At 39.9% G+C, this 17,793-nt stretch overlaps 1 protein-coding gene across 2 annotated transcripts in view; it reads right to left on the reverse strand.

Annotated features, from left to right (window-relative positions):
- Window positions 1–431: 431 nt before the first annotated feature.
- The window catches only part of SLC16A12 (solute carrier family 16 member 12), a 72,680-nt gene continuing 55,318 nt past the window's right edge, over window positions 432–17,793 (reverse strand). For both annotated transcript variants that reach the window (XM_069460495.1, XM_069460494.1), the window contains exons 3-7: window positions 11,739–11,842; window positions 9,116–9,259; window positions 6,924–7,503; window positions 4,716–4,975; window positions 432–1,786 (exon numbers count right to left, since the gene is read on the reverse strand). In XM_069460495.1, coding sequence (XP_069316596.1) covers window positions 1,524–1,786; window positions 4,716–4,975; window positions 6,924–7,503; window positions 9,116–9,259; window positions 11,739–11,842 — 1,351 coding nt within the window. In that variant the 3' untranslated portion in view covers window positions 432–1,523. The remainder of the gene's footprint in view (window positions 1,787–4,715; window positions 4,976–6,923; window positions 7,504–9,115; window positions 9,260–11,738; window positions 11,843–17,793) is intronic.

The following is a 17,793-nucleotide window of genomic DNA, read 5'->3' on the forward strand; positions in this document are numbered from 1 at the left end:
TTTTTCCTCCCAGCACTTGTAATGCCTCTTGGGGGACAGTGAATCAAAGAGCCCTCAGGGTCAAAATATTTTTGTGATATTTGGACTTTAAACTCTTGAATAATTAACATTAATTGCATAACTTGCACCTACATATAGCTGTGACATGATTTGGGATTCAAGATTATATATAATTCTGTGAACTTGAAATATTAGAGGCAAACTGGGAGATTTAGACTTTCTCTTCTCTCTCCATGCCCTCCCTCTTCAATCTGAAGACTCAGAAATTATCCTAAACCATAGAAAGGGGGGATATTTGGGAATGAATAAACTATTCTCATACAAGGAGTTAGGTTTCTAATTGTTATCCAAAAAGAGATGAAGAGCAGTGGACACTGGAATGAAAATTAACACTGGGAAGAAGGAATCTCACCTTTAGAATACCTCTAGGATATTTTTCAGATAAACCCTCCCCCCCAGATCCTGTTCCGGGTAATGATGAACTTAAATGCCTGATCTGCAAAGAAAATGCTCACCAGAGACCTGCTGACTCAAGAATTTAATTCCTGCCCAATTGGAATACTGCCAACATTTTTCTGTTCCTAATATGAATGTGTCTGCAGTTTAAATAAGAGATTTCTTTCTGAAGAAAAACAGTGAAAAGTTTGGGTGTCATCAGCATTTCGGGTAAGATCGAGAGGTTGCCCTTGCAGTCGGGTCTGTTCTGCTAAATTGAGAGTACGCATTGTATGTGATAGTAACAGAGGTGAGCACCTGGGACACAGTTTTCGGAAAAGAGCTCTCAGTTTCCAGTGGACAATTTCAAAGAAGATCTCACCAGTCACCCTTTAAGATCTATTCCAACCATGGCACGCTATGATTCTTTGGATTCTCAAAGTGGTACCTACCCATTGGCAGAGGCCTGGGCTGGCTAGAAGACTAAAGGGGAAAAAATAAAGACAGTCTCTTTCTATATTAATTATCAGCTTTTTGAGGAATCTCAAGTATTCCTTGACAACCCTACCTAAAACCCTCATGAGAATCTCCACTATGGAAAAGGTTTGACATCTTCACTCTCCACTACCATACCCAAGCTGACTCCGCTTCTCCAAACAGCACAAGCTAAGCAAACCTACATGTCAATGTTTCCATTCACCTTCTAATTGAGGGAAGAAAATGGAGGAAAATGGAAGGGCAGAGACTTTGGGACAAAGCTGCTGCCCAGTGTCACCAAGTTATGCCTTGAAACTACCCCCATGACAGCTAATTACATCAGTGGTGTCCTTACATTCCCCATGGAGCAATGCTCATTGCCCAAAAGATGTGAGTTCAATTATGAGTACAAGTCCCAAATGAGGAAACTCTAGGCTAGTCCAGCTTTCTTTATTATTTGCTATTTTCCCTTATAAATATGTTAATGAAACAATAATAATAATTTTCTTGGAAGGCAGTACTCTGCCAAAAATAAAATGCTTCAGAAATGTGAGCACTCTGCTGGCCCCACCTTGATCAACCCTGAAGATTCCCAGGCTCAAGGCCACGGGTCATGTGGAGTTGTAACCAGGCACCGCTGTAGCCACAGATTCGCCGTCTTTCTGGTCTAATTCTCTCGTTATAGAATAAGCCACTGATCCATTGGTCCATAACTGCAGCTTGGGGTCAGATTCTTTGGCAAGAAACTGCAGCTGGGTTTTTTTCATCCTCTTTACAAGTCTAGCAAAGCCAAGCAACACGGAACTAAATATCATTGAAAATCCGCAGAGAAGGAATGCTGCAGTGTAGCTGCCGGTTGTATCTACCAGCCATCCTGTAACAAACAACAGCAAAATCATATTGTTGAGTTGAAAATTCAATTACTTCCCCACTCTCAAACCTAATAATTTGTAAGGGTAAGAATAATAGATTGCCAGCACCACCATTAGAATTTTGAGACAAAAAGCAGATCACCTAAAAATATCGTGGAGCAACTGAAAACTATATTCTATTTTCCAGAGAAACTTCTAAAAATGAATTGGTGGTTATTTATTATGTAAAGTGCTTGGAAGAATATCATGTACTTACTAATCACATTATTTGCTAATATTAGTTATTAGTTACCCCATGAAATCTGGTAGAAAAGGTAAAAATAGCATCATTCAAATTATTGAAGTTGGGATAATTTATCTAGGGTGTTAAGAGAATATGAGGGCTGTCCAGAAAGCATCCAGCCACGGAATATGAAAAATGGAGACATTTATGGCTGGATACTTTCCGGCCAGCCCTTGTATAACCAGGCAAAATGCTAGTAATATTCCCATTCATATACTGTCTTGAGTAACATGACATGCTTCAAAGCATTATACAAATTTTCAGTTGAATTCAGTCATTGTACCCCATTGTACCCCAGGTTGAAAATCAGAACTTTGTGCCATTTTAGAAGTTGTAAATGCACACATCTGAAGGCATACTTCTGTAACCATTGGGCTTGTTTCTTTATCTCTTCTTGAAACAAATTAATCTCAATATCTATCCCAGCCTTGAATTTTGAGGAAGACCAGGGCATATGCTATGCAAAATAGGGACCAGATGATCAGAGTATGAGTAGCGTAAAATTATACCCAGGTTGACAATTATTGTGTGATTAGCAAAAAGATTTCATCTTAAAATCCTTCAAACTTTATTTATATGCCAAGATAACCTACCAGAGAAGTACATGGTTTCTCCTTTTACCCACTTCAAATTGATAAAAGCCCCACAAAGATTTCTACAAAAACTACTCTCAAAGATTTTAGGTATCATGTTATTTACTTGTGCATTTCTGTAGCACCAAACAGAAAAGTCTAAGTAGAGAGTTGTCATTTGAAAGGTAAATAAATAAGAGAAGTATTATTAATACAATAAGAACTCACATCCTAATCCTCTAATTCTCAGTAATGAGTATAATTTCCCATTTGCCAAATGAAGGCCACAGATTGAAAAAAGCATCCAAGAATCCCAATTTCATTTGTGTCCTGTGACCTTTAATAGAATCACACTATTCCTAAAGGTTAGTGAACACTAAAATTGGCTACGGAGGGAGGATATGGGAACATTTTGGAGGCAGTTTTCAAAAATGAAGCACTAAACATAAAGTCCTAAATCATGGAATTTAAACTGACCAGGATTTTTCAACTGCATCAGTAAAGCAGCCACTATTTCCCCTAGTTTGCTTCTTCTCCTCCACCCCCAACTGCTGGGTTTTGGAAATAGCCTGAAACTATCTATTCACAGTAACAGCTAATAGCAGAAATTCTGCTTTCTTCAAAACATTCACTTCCTTCTTTCTAGGGAAATGGCTAGCCCATTTCTTGTTTGCGTGTCTTCAGAGACGTTGTTTACTCTCTCAATTTTAATTTAGGCAGATAAAAATCTGGACCAGCTATCCTCAATATTTACTGTGCCTGTGCATCACAAGAAAACTGGTTGAAAATGTAGATTTTTGGAACTCAGTCCCCCCCCCCCCCCACACACACACAGAGATTCAGATCATCAGTGGGAGTGTTAAGGAATCTGCGTTTTAACAAGGGCCCGAGGGGGTTCTGATGCAGGTGGTCCCAGGATCTCATTTGGAGAGACACTGGTCTAGACCACATGCTCCAGGAAGGAGAAACAGGTTCTGACCTGTTTCCTGCTGTCTTTCCAGGCCACCAAGCAAAATGCTAGTTATACAAGCAATAAATATTTGTTGAATTACTTGGTTAATGCATGCAATAAATATTTGTCAAATAATATTTGTCAAATTATTTGTTAAATCATGCTTTAAATTTCTATAGCATTTTACAGTTTTCAAAACATTCTAGATGCTTTATCTGATGACTCCCAAATCTGGCCTTCCTCTAAAGCTCAGATTTCATCCTTAAACAACTCTATTAAGCATTTTCACCTTTGTGTTTCTGATATCTCAATATATCTAAACATTAAATTCATTATTTTTCAGACAAAGCCACTTTCTCCAATTTCCTTATCTTTTCAACCACGATATTATTTACTAAGTCATCTTTGACTTCTTTTTCTCCTTCACCCTTGTATGTTAAATTCAGTTGATTTTTTTCCCCAAAATTTCCTTGCTCCCAGAGCTCATTTCCATTTCTGCTGCAGCAGCCAGCCCTAGTTTAGGCCTTAATCAGTTTGCTCCTATAATATTAGAATGGAATCCTAATTATCTCTCCCCTAAATGACTAGATCAATTACTAGATTACATTTTCTAAAATATAGTCTTCACCATATTACCCCTTTGCACAAAAACTTTAATAGTACCCATAGTGTCTGAAGAATAGAGCCCAGCTCTTTGGCTTGGCACTCAAAACACCCCACTATGACACTGGCCCTTATCATTTCAGCCTTACCACTCCCTGCCCCCTACTAGGATCCTGTACTCCCACCAGACTTCCCTCTGAATGTGCCCTGCTTGCTTGTAAGTCTGCGCAACTGCTCATCATTATTCCATTGCTCCCATCATTAGTGTGGAAAGAATCAAATCCCTAGTATGGGACTTTTTCTTTCCAGGGAGTCTAAGGTTCCCACCTGGTTGGAAGAAGACTATAAAATGAGGGTGTAGGTGAGACCCTGATGTTTTTGGTGGCTTCTGTATCCCTTTTCTCTTTCACTCTTCCTCAACTCTCTTGCCAATCCTTCTCATTATCTGTGTGTCAGTTCACTGTTTCCATGTCAATATGACAAAGAGAAGAGGTGGCTGGGGGTTCTCTCTGGAAACTTACCTGCGATGGGTGGGCTCACCAAATATGGCACTGCATGAAGGAAGTACACCACACCAAGCGCTGATGACAAAGAGGTGGTCCCCACTATCTCTGCGGTCACTACTGGGATCAGGGTCACATAGGCACCATCAAAGTAGCCAAATGTACAAGAGAAAGGCACAAGCAGCGGGAGACTTTGAAGCATTGGGAGGCAGAGGTAGCAGAGCCCATCCAGTCCCACGGCAACGAGGTAGCAAACATACCGGTAACTCTTCAGACACCTGTGGATGTGAGAAACAAAAATGAGCGCAGGATGCACTAAGGTTCTGTAAAAGAGTTTTAGAATCACAGCCATGCAGCAATAAGCACTGCAGTTATTTATGGAGATGGCTTCCCCATTGTGCGTTATCTATGTTGTCTTCCCATCTTTCTTTTTTACGAATGTAAGAATTCATCTCCCCAGGAAGCATGGTGTGGTAGAAAAATATATGGAATATATGCTCTCAAATTAGAAAGGTAGAAAAATAAAATCAGTTCTATGACCCACTAACTACCTAACTCTAACTTCAATTTCTTTAGCTATAAAATGGGAAGGTTACCTGTCTCATCACAGGGTTACTCTAAAGGTAGTTGGAAATAACATGCAGTGGCAGGAGACTAATACTTCCTAGCAGCCAACCACATTAGATGCTTCCAGATATGCTATCGACTGGTATCTGGCATGTCATAGATGCTCGATAACCGGAGTGATTATACAAAGGGGAAGCTGGAATGCGAAGACATCGAAATGATTTGCCAGAGAGGATGAAGGTCTTGGACTAGAACTAAGTCTTATTTCAAGGCTTCTCCAGTGGTACTTCCATCACATTTTCCCTCTGTAACTCAAGACCCATCTATGATACCTGTTATTTCAAAGACTCTGTATAATGTCAGCTCCAGCAGTTTATGCTTTACAAACGTTTTTCTCTCCACACAGCCTCATGTGAGCCTTAAAAAAATGGTATGAGGCCAATGGGTAAATGTGACACTGGACTGTTTTACAGATGGAAACCCTTGAGGATCCGAGAGTTAGGTGACTTTCCAGTCATAGGGCTAATAAGGGACAGAGCTGGCACAAGAACTTAGGTCTTGCGTGTCTGACTCCATTAGACCTACATCCTGCTGCTTCTTGCCAAGTTACTTGATGGTGAAGATAGATACCCCTTGCTCTCCTCCTTCTTCCTTAGCCATTAATAATGTGGAATTAATCCTAAATATTACAACCATAACACTGGAGAGTGGCAGTTGTATCCTGATTAATTACCAGTGACATCATTTGTGAGAAGCTACGTGATCATAGCTCTCCCAAGTCATAGCTCAAGTGTGAAGAGTCCATCATTTAGGAGACTATGAGTAGCTTGCACTTTTCAGTCCAAACAGATGAGCATTTTCTGAAGAAACCACTGGGTAGATTTCCTATAACTTTGGTTTCTAAGCCTACAACTACAATGAAAGTATTTGTTATTTTTGCTGTCAAACATAAAGGTATGGCTGCAATGTCACTATTGTACATGATCCTCCTGCCTGGATGGGGTTCTGCTCCTCCTCCCATTGGGAGGTAGTCTCTAGGGCAGCCCAAGCACAACTAAAACCACAACACTCAGCCAGAGGTTGTCTTGCTTGCGGACTGAATTGACTTGGGCTAGAACTAAATCTATCACCAGAACTTGTAGTTACTCTAGGCCTCTATAGTTTAGACAAACACACCATCTTAAAACAACTAGAACAAGGGTTGGTAAATTATGGCCAAATTAAGCCCACCATCTGTTTTTGTACTCCCTGTGAACCAAGAATTGCTTTTCCATTTTAAAATGGTTGGGAAAAAAATCAAAAGAACAATATTTTGTGACATATAAAAATTATAAGAGAAATTCCAATTTCACTGTGTATAAATAAAGACTTATTGGAACATAGACACTCTCATTTCTTTACATATTATGTATGCTTTGGGGCTACAACAGCAGAGTTGGGTAGTTGTGACAAAGATCACATGGTGTACAAAGCCCAAAAAATGTTTACTGTCTGTCCCTTTACAGAAAAAGTTTGCCAATCCCTGATCCAGAAGAGCCAGCAAGGGCAGACTTGTTAACATTATTCAGACCTTGGGAGTCCACAGGGAAAAGGGATGAGGAGAAACTTAAGGCCTAAAGTCCCTGGGTGGAGAAGCGATTGTAGTTTCATGGATTTTACCTTCTGTCGGTCAGCCATCCAAAGGTGATATTGCCAATAATGTCAATCACCCCCAGTATGGACATAAGAAAAGCAGCTTGCTGGTGACTCACTCCAACACTCAAAGCATAAGGCACCAGGTACACAAAGAGAGGGCTGCAGCCGTAAGCCATAAACAGAACAGAGATGGCTAACACAACGAAGTCTGACATCAGCACAAAACTGTATTCCTGCTGCAAAGAGCAGCAGAGGCAAGTCTGTGCCCATTTGTCGGTCAAAGGTGAATAGAGAGAAGCCCGCTTAAAGTCTTCTTTCTGAGTTCTAGGGACGTCGTTCTGCTCTGGAGTTGTATGGTCTTCTTTAAGAGTAATTGGCCGCATCAAGGCACCACAAACACAGAGATTCAAAACGAAGCCCCCAAGAATGAGCAGCGCTCCCCGCCAGGAGAACTGTTCGATGAGGAGCTGAACCACAGGAGCCAGGATGAAGGTGCCAATACCACTGCCCGACATGGCGATCCCGTAAGCAAGGGCTTTCCGTCTGTTGAAATACTTGCCAACCATGGCAATGGCTGGGGAGTAGCAAAGTGCAAATCCAAGACCTGGGGATAAAGAGAACCCTGTGAGTGCTGGTGCACCATGAACAGCCACTGAAAGAAAATATCTCAGAATAAAATTATTTATATTAAAGGGAACCTGACCTTCTGTTAAACTCTTTAAAGCTGTTCCCTACACCAAGCTGAAAATGAGTTTCCCCTCACCAGTCATTCACAATTTGGAAAATGTAGAGTATATATGACTTTCTTCTTAGGAAGAACACCCTTAAGGAAATATGACTTCTTAAACAAAGTTAAATGAAGAACTTAAAAGTCATTATACAAACTAACTTGGAATTAACTAGAATATCTATATAGTGCCAACCAAAGAAGCTTATCCCTCCTCCTTTTTTTTTTTTTTTACTTAAATTATTCAGATAATTTCCCTAACTCTTCACTGCCTGTAAAGAATCAACACTGATAATCTGTACCACTCAGGAATTTGGATTGAAATAGCATGTATTAATATAACTCCATAAAAGTTCCAGAATAATTTCACATAGTTGGGAAACCATGCAATCTTTATACGTGAACATAGCAACCTGAAAACATCTCTTCAGGTCAGCAGAAAAGTGTTGATGGTCCAGAAATCTTTTTAAAGATCTTCAGCTTCCGTTACTTTTTAAGTCAAGAAGATCTGAAGGGATGTAAGCCTGGATTTCCTGGCAATTAGCATGTCAGAGAAAGAAAAGGAGAACTACTTTCAGCTCCTGTTTCCATCTGCAGTGCAGGGTAGCCAGCAATCTAGAGTTGACTGAGGAGTTTCTGGAGGTGGGGGGACTTGCTGTGCGAAAGCCAGGACAGTTCCTGGTAAAATGGAACCACTGGTCACCAGGGCAGTCAGGCCTTGTGGGTTACTAGGGGCAGATGTACCTCCTTTAGCTGACACAGCCAGATTTATAGCCTCACTATGATGTTACATCCTTTCTTGGCCTGATTCATGCTACCTGAATGGCTCAATGCCCAGACAGGAGCTGGTGCTACTCTCCACACCCCTCTGCAAGCCGCTACTCTAGACCCATCAACCAACCCCATCTTGACCCTATGTAGTCCCTTTAAGTGTGATTTACGGAATGCACATATGTTGCTTCTCTTTCCACGGGATTCATTATGATTCACTAAAGCGATACTTCCACGCCATTGGGAAAGAATGTGTAATATAAGAATACACCAGGGGCTTTCTTTTTTAAATTGAAAACTCACGTTTATTAGACAATGATATTCATTATAAAGCAAGGCCACTCAGGTTGACCACAGATAGTATTTTAATGTCTCAGTAAAGAGTTTGCAGAATGACTATTGCCGAAAATTTATGTCACCCTGGGTAATACCTTGTTTTCTCTGTGTATAGAATCTCAGTCATACACTAAAGCCAAAGGAAAAGCTGGTAGTTACTTTTATCATATGGCAGGATTAAAGTAGTGACATATTATCATTAGGGTAGTGCAATCCCATTTCCAGCTCTGTTTAACTGCTAGGTAGGTAGTCATAAGCTAGGTCAGCTAAATTATGCAACTAACAAAATGAATATTTTATGAGTCACTACTCTGTTGATGTGCTTGGCCACCCCTGGATGGGGTGAGTGAGACAAGCAGACAAAGGTACAAAGGGCCCTTACCTGTAACCACTCCCAGAGTGAGGTAGAGATGCTTCAGACTGGTGGCAAATGAGCTCAGGATGAGACCAGTAGATGCAAGCAAGCCACCCAGCATGATTCCCACTTGACAGGACAAACGGTTACTGACAACACTCCCAAGTGGAGCTTCAAAAAAAATAATAAATAAGTTCAACAGAAAGGCCTTGAGGGTGCCGTGAAAGCTGTGGTGTTGCACTGGCAGAGAGAGAACAATTGCCCTTTAAAAACATTGAGCCCGCCCCACTAATTCCACAGCTTTGGAAACTGAGGCCCAGAGAGAGGATGTGACTTGTGCATGGTCACTCAGAATAAGTAGCAAGTCCAGACTAGAACTCAAGGCTCCCGACTTGCATTTCAGTGCTCATTCCTCATCTTCACTCCATTACAGCCATAATACCAGGACTATTGGGTGTTGTTAAAATAGGATCCACTCTTTATTGAAACTACCTGTCACTTGCACAGGGATGTTTGCTATAGTATTGATCATACGCCATTAGCAATAATGATGACAGTTAATTGGTAGAGAAAGAAAGTGGGCAGCACTGTGTGACCAGCAGTGTTATGAAATAAAAGACCTGAGAGAGAAAGCACAGACAATTCCACTATGTGGCACTGCTTTCGGGCTTTAGCGCACTCTGTGCATGAGAAATCAAAGCTCAGAAAAATCTAAGAAAAATTCTTCATGCCCGTGGTGACATTCTGGTTGACCTCACTCTATTTGTGGTTTACCAATGTGTCAGAATTGTGTTGACCTCAAGGCTTATAGAATATTCATTAAATTCATTAAATGTGTAAGAGACCAAAGAAGAACTAAAGTTCAGGGGAATGTCATGCCCAAGGTCACCAAGAAGTACACCTTAGGGCACCTGAAACCGAGTGTGAGGTTATTTTGTCATTTTCCTCCGTGGGTCTCCCAGACTAATGACAGGAGTGATGAAAGGCATATGAATTTCTTTCTAAGGAACAATTCATGCTGACACCAGTGCTCCTAGTAACAAGATCAGAAGAGCTGATTCTCTGGGTTTCTGTAGAATAGGATCATTTTTGTATTGATCAGGTTGAAACTGGAGGCCAACTCAAATGTTCACTTTTCTGTTCATCATAGAGCAGATCTGTTGCCAGTTAGCGTCGCAGATGTGATTCTGCAGCCTCTTGTCCATACTCTGAATGCTAATGTTCTGACGTCATGTTACCAGGTGAGCAGGTGAGTATATGGTAATTGGGTACAACAGGCCTCTCATTCTTTCATAGAATTTAAATATGCTGTTTCTGACATGATCCTGCTCAAAGCCTCACACAAGTCATTGTGACCATATTGGTCACCTAAGACCATTTACTCCTCTTTTGGGGATTATGAATATTTTCCAAAAGATGGCAGTGAGGAAGATGAGTCACCTTTATCTTCTGAGAAAGGCAAACACAGCACTTGGCATGCTGATACAGAGGCTGTGACTAACAATGTGACCCTGAAAATCAAGTGATTGTTTTACTCATTACAAAAAAAAGACAAGCTACAAAACCTAACTATATGAGTTTTTGAGCCTTTAAGACCTTCTCATTGATTCAGAGAATCAACTTAGCCATCTCATGAAACCTGCTTTTAATCCTAGAATTGCTCCCAAATTCCATCCAACCAAGAAAATATATTTCAGCACAATTTAACTGATTCCTGAACGTACACATTTTTCTGAAATTAGCTATGAGTCAGTACCTAGAGTGGAATCAGATGAAGTTATTATGAGTTACTGATTAATAGTACAGTATTTGTCTTTTGCCACTGAGACAAGACCTGAAAAGATGAAAGTTTTCTAAAATACTCAGGACTTATTGAAATGCAAATAATTTGATCCAATCTTAGAAATTCTCTAAGACACCAATTTAATAACTTTATTGTCCTCTCCTATTAATACATAGATGGAATGCTAGTTTCCATGAATTTCTGGAACAACCTACATACCCTCTATAACACATTTGTGGTTTCTTGAATGACACTGTAGCCACAGTGAATGTGTTTAGCTCATGATTACACAAGCCACTCTTCCCCAATACTTCCCTAAGCATGAAGATTTATGCATGAAAAAGATGAAATCTATGAGCCAAATTTTGAAGCTTTTGGGAAGGGAACAGAACGCAGACCAAGACTTGAGATGTGAGGCAACACTGCTGGCACTCATTCAAGGAGATCATATAGCAACGGCTCGTGGTGCTATGCAATGACTGTTCCCATGACTCGAAAATGAGAAGCCCGCAGCATTCGGAAGAGAGAAGCCAAGTATATACCGTATGGTAAACTGCTTCCAAAATCAGGACAAGCTCTGCAATGCTCAGTGTCCTGTCTCTATATGGAAGAGCCAAATGGTATGTGTCCTTTTGAGTGTATTAACTATAATACTTGTTCCACCTGACATCAGCCAAAACCATTTATTCCAGGAACAAGTCTGGTTGGCTTTAGCCAAAGCTAAGATTGATCTTTTCTTTTTGCATATAGTTAGCCAAGTTTTAACATAGCCCTTCTACTTAGAAGTAATGAAAGTCAGTGGAAGGTCGTGGTCATGTACAGTTCAAGAGTAGCCAGTAATTGTCTGCCCTGGTAAGTGATACTCACCACAGAGCATGGTCACACAATCTACAATGGAATGGATCCATGCTGTTTGTGCATAATCCTGAGCGAAGTATGTCTGGAACTCCACAAAAAAAATTGAGATACATCTGAAAAATACAATGCAGGCATTTTATACAAAAAGCAAATGAACATGGATTTGAACCAGAACTTACAAGTTTTGGTTCAATTGGCTGTTCTAATCTCTAAGGGTTTTAATCACTGGACCATAATAAGTGGGAAATCAGAAGTTGAACATTTGGGCCATTCTGGAAAACAAGGAGAACAAGGGGCTACTGAAGCCAAGTAGATGTGAAAGCCACTGCTCCTAGGAACATTTTATGGAAAAGAAAGAAGGTCAACAACATGGATTCTTATCCATCTTAGTATTCTGCTAGCATCTATAACTTCTAAAAGGTTGTTATACAAGTTAAAATTTGGTAATAAAGAGTTATACATCACCCAGCAATTTCACTTCTAGGATTTATACAAAGGTAATAATCAGATGATAATAGTAATAGATATATAAAATGATATATTCTGGAGAACTATTTATAATAGCCAAATATTATAACCAATCTAACTGTTCATCAGTAAAGGACTGATTGAATAAATTATGGTATATCAATAAAATGAAAGATAATTAAGTTTAAAAAATGCTGATGTTGATCTGTACTTTTTGATTTGGAAATAAATTCACAATATAATGTTAGGTAAAAAAGTAAGTTATAATACAAAATAGTATATTCGGTAAGAACTTATTTTTTAAAAACATAGTTTATATAAATAGAAAAAGCCTGAAAGCATATATACAAAAATGTACCCAATCATTCTATGTGAATGGTGAGAAGGGATCATTTCTGTCTTTATTATGCATTTTGAATTATTTACAGTAAACATGATTTCTTATCTGATCAGAAAAGTGTGTATGTGTGTATGCATATGCATATGTGTGCAGAGAGCTTTCTACAGGTGAGGGACACCTGAGGACCGACAGCTGCAGGCTGTGCTGACTGTACCCCTGGCAGCTGCAGCTGAGGCCAAATGAGAGGCACATCCCTGTGTTCGTCGCAATCCCACTCTTGTTCTCCACACTGAGCACTGTATGCAGTTCTCTGTCAAAGGGAGATAAAAAATGATCCTTCTCCACGTAGGGATTTAAGAAGGCAGACATGCGGCAGTAGATCCGATGCTAGATTAATAACTACATCAGGTGCTGACTCGGGAAGGGGGGGCGGGGAAGGAAAGGATATATACCTACATGATGGGTGCAACGCGCACTATCTGGGGAACAGACACACCTGGAGCTCTGACTTGGGGAGAAAGGCGGTACATGGGCAACGTATGTAACCTGCAATTCTGTATCCCCCATAACAATAAGATGAAATAAAAAAAAAAAAAAAAAAAGAACTGGGAGTACTGAAATGCAGTCACACCTAACAACGCAGAGAATAGTAACATAAACTACCTGGCTGATCGTATGAACTTAAATTTAATGACAGTACTGCAGAGCTCTTTTAAACGCATGGATTAACTGCAACTGTTCTTCACACCAGCAGCTTTCTCTTGAACTGCAGCCAAAACCCTTCTAACTGATCTTCCTGAATTCGCACAAGGCTGCCTTCAGGACATTCTACACTCAACGGTCACAGCGACCTTACTAGAACACAAAGAAGATCCTGATCCTTCAGACTTTATAACCTGATTTAGGAGACTGCATGGGCTGTCCCTTCTCAATGTGTCTCCTCTCTGCCCACCCCTGGGTTCTTCACTTCAGCCATACTAAACTTCTTGGCACTTCTTGCAACATGCCACCTACACTTTTCCACACCTCTGAACCTTAAATTCTTTTTGTTTTCTAGGATGCTCTCCTTGCCTCTCTTATTCTTTTAGTCTCAGGATAATATTATATTCCACTGCTCCGGGAAGGTTTCCCTGACCACCCCTGATTACCCCAGGCAGGGCTTATCATTAATACCTCTTATATGTGTTTCCACTACATGCTGGTCATTTACCACACTGGGTGGCAATTCCGTTTGCATTTGTTTGTATTCTCCGCTAGACTGTTGCTCCGTGACGGCAAAGACCATGTCTGCCTTATCTCACACTCCATCCCTGACATCTAGTATGGTACCTGCCATGTACTGAATACATCTAAGATACTATTCAAGAGAAGGAAGGAAGAAAGGAATAAATGGATGGAATAAATGGATGGATGAAGGTTGGTACAGGAAATGACTAGAAGCTAAGGAAGTGAGAGTGGTTGAGTTGCAACTTTAAGAGCTATGAATGAGAAAGGGAAGAGGAAGATTGGGTGGTGGCTACACAGGAACATGTTGCTAGGTCGGGGAAAGTGGGGATGTGAAGAAACTGAGTATGTTATAGGCTGACAGCAAGAATCATAAGAGAGAGCTGCAGAAACTGGAAATGTAAGAGGAACACGGGCTATGTAACAAAAGGTCCCATAGGATGATAAGATATTATAAATCATAATCTTTTCTTTTCTCTTAACTAAATAATTTTACGGAACTTAATATTTGTGTGACTATGTTTGTTTCTTGTGACTTTTTTTTTTTTTTTTAATCTTGCTTTGTCATTTTCTTTTCTGCTGGCTGGTTTTCTTAACTGACGTGACTAGTCCTATCAGTTAAACTTCAGGTATGTGAAAATAAATCAAAACCAACACCTGAGATTCTTGTCTGAACATGTGAGCCAGCTTGTCAGAGGTAAAAACATTTAATAACCACATACATGCTTCTGAATGATTGTGACTTTTACGAAACATGGGGAAAATATTCTATCACTTCATATCTGTTCTCAAAGGGGAAAAGTACCACAGAACTTTTCAAATGATAAAGTTTCATGACTTACGCCTTCTAAACACAGGCACAATCCTAAAATAAATCAATTTTTATTGGGAGCATGTGTGCATCTCACTCCAAAGATTATTTTTGTGGCTTTTTGGAAATTTGTGCAATTACAGATGCCAGGAGAGCAGGATTTTGATCCCTGATTCTTATAAACTCTTTATGAGAGTTTATCATAAAGCTTCTTAATCTCTCAGGGCCTCAGTTTCCTCATGTATAAAATAAGCATTTTGGTAAAGATGACTACATCAGTCAGAATGAGCTGGATCACGCTACATTAGCAAACAACTCTTAAGAACCATCAGGGTTTGTTAGGTTCAGGGTTCATGTGAATGTGGAAACAAAGTATCACTCAAGTGTCATCTGGTGTGACATGACATTTTCAAAGAAACTTTCTCTCAAGGGGCCAGCATGATCCCTGTCTGTCTTGCCACTTTGCTGTAAAATTTTGCTCTAGCTGCTACAGAGCAGGATGCTGACAACATCTGGCCTTTGGTAAAGATTTTTCTCTAATTGATGAAGTTATCAACTAAGTCAATGCAGGAGTTAATCCACTGGGCAGTGTAGCCTAGTGGTTAAAATTACTGCCACTTACTGAGCATGGGACTTTGGACATGCTATTAAATCTCTGTGTGTTGTAAGGATTAAATGATTTAATTGATGAAAACTGCTTAAAATAATGCCAACAAGTACACAGTAAGTGCTCAGGTAAAGTTAGTAATTATTTACAGGAATTCAACTACTAGTAAAGAGCTCAAAAGAGCTCCAGAGTTCCATAGGACTCTTAACATTTATTGACACTAAATTAATTTGGACCCAGAAGAGTTAGGGAAAAGTAAGTCTCAGATTTTCAGATCTGGGTTTTTTTTTTTTAGAACTTTTAAATCAAATGTTGATTTTCAAGTATCAACTCCATCTCAAACAGTCAATTTACAAACAAAATATCATTCAATTATACATGAAATATGATTCTTAACATAAATGTATTTGGTAATAAGATGTCTCAAAGAAAAAATAAGTAGCCATACACATTCCCAACTAGAGGAGTAAGTAAATAATAATGACTGCTTTAATAGCCTGCACAACTCTGAGCTCTATGTAAATTTTGTGTGGAAGGCAGCATTGTCAGGTATGAGGCAGGAGCTGAAATATGATTTTAAAATGGCCCAGGTGGTAACTGTAGCATTGTTTGTCATAACAAAAACCAAGAAACAATACAAATGTCTATTAATAAAAATGTTATATAATTATAGACACATCCACACAGTGGAATTTTAAGCAGGTATTTTCCAGTAAGGTAGAGCCAAATATGGTAATATGGAAAGATTTCCAAGAGATATTATTACATTTTTTAAAAACTCAAGACAGTGTGTATAGGATGATCCTAAATAAAAAGAATATGCATTTATATATCAATATAATGTCAGTTTTATTGTTTTTCCTTAATGTTTGGACCGATCTTAAGACTCTATTAATGAGTTTCACTTTAAGCAGTGAAGCTAGGATTAGGAAGTAGGAGAAAAAGACTATGTATTTTCTATATTGTTTGAATTTTTACCATCTCAATGTATGATTTAATTTTTTAAGTTCCAGATTGGACAAATCACCTTAGAGGCTGCTTTCCTTGTTCCCATCTCCAGTTCTTTCAGCTGCTTCCTGGCTTATGGCATTTAGATTCAGACACTGGCTACCTCATCACACTTTTCTCCTCTAAACTTATTCTGCTCAAGTATCCTCCTCCAGCAGCTCCTCGTAACCTCTGATAATAGGCCTTTGCTGCCAGCCACAACACTCTCTTCTGGTTTCTGGCTAAACCCCAGGCCGTTCAGGAATGAAGGCTGCCCACCCTTCCTTACCACCGAGCGAGTAACAGGTGAGGTGCGTGGCACTGATGCACCTTGAAACATCTTTCTCTTTCGTTTCTGCTTGGCCGAATACTTCCCATTCTTTAAGAGCTCACTCCAGGGACAACTTCTCTAGAAAGCCTGCCCTGAACTCCCAGGTCAGAATTAATCCCTCTGTCAGTGTTATTTTACATTCTATTTTTACCTAAGTTATATTTAGCGCGTTTTGATTATATTTAGTTATTTATGCCTGAGCCTGCTAGATGGTGTCCCAATATCTCTGTGTTTTTGGAAGCAGCTAGCACAGAGCCTTGTCCTCAGTGAATGCATAGTATGTATTAGTGGAATCGATTTCTTTTTTTTTTTTTTTTTTTTGAGACAGAGTCTCACTCTGTTGCCCGGGCTAGAGTGAGTGCCGTGGCGTCAGTCTAGCTCACAGCAACCTCAAACTCCTGGGCTCAAGCGATCCTCCTGTCTCAGCCTCCCGAGTAGCTGGGACTACAGGCATGCACCACCATGCCCGGCTAATTTTTTCTATATATATATTTTTAGCTGTCCATATAATTCTTTCTATTTTTAGTAGAGATGGGGTCTCGCTCTTGCTCAGGCTGGTCTCGAACTCCTGAGCTCAAACGATCCGCCCACCTCGGCCTCCCAGAGAGCTAGGATTACAGGCGTGAGCCACCGCGCCCGGCCTGGAATCGATTTCAATTGAATTGAAGTTGAAAACTTAGAGATACAACCTAAAAAAAGATGCAAGACTTTGAGCTCTCGAAGGCAGTCATCAGATTTATTAGCTATCCCAGTGTTTTTGAGAGAAAATTGAATATCAATGTCCTTCCAAACAAGAAAAACCATGTGAGTCACTGATGAGCATGAAAGACCACCAATAAATTAGTGTCCCTGGTGTAAGTCCTCAATTACCTATGAACATGTACCCCACATTATTTCCACAGTTTCAGAGGGCAGTATTCAAAAGAATCCATGCGCACAATCTCCCCCAGCCTTGATGTGCAGTTGTTTGTACATGAGTTCGGGGTAGCATAATTCATGGCCAATTACCAACAGGACAGACAGGGTAGAGCACCTCTGTAAGAGGAATTTGGAAACAACTGTTCTCTTGGCACCATGACTCCTCATCACCGATATGACAACTCCCTAGATATTAGAAGATAGCCCATCTTAATACAATGCTTCCCATAACTAAGGTAGCTTTTTAAAAACTTATGTCTTGCAATGCCACAGTTGTTCTAGTGGAAGCAGAGTTTGCACACGTGTGTATGTATGTATGTGTAGTGTGTATGTATGAGAAATAACAGGATAGAAAGCTATTTACTTACGTGTTGGAAG

Source organism: Eulemur rufifrons, chromosome 28 (assembly GCF_041146395.1).
Source record: "Eulemur rufifrons isolate Redbay chromosome 28, OSU_ERuf_1, whole genome shotgun sequence".
Classification (NCBI taxonomy): domain Eukaryota; kingdom Metazoa; phylum Chordata; class Mammalia; order Primates; family Lemuridae; genus Eulemur; species Eulemur rufifrons.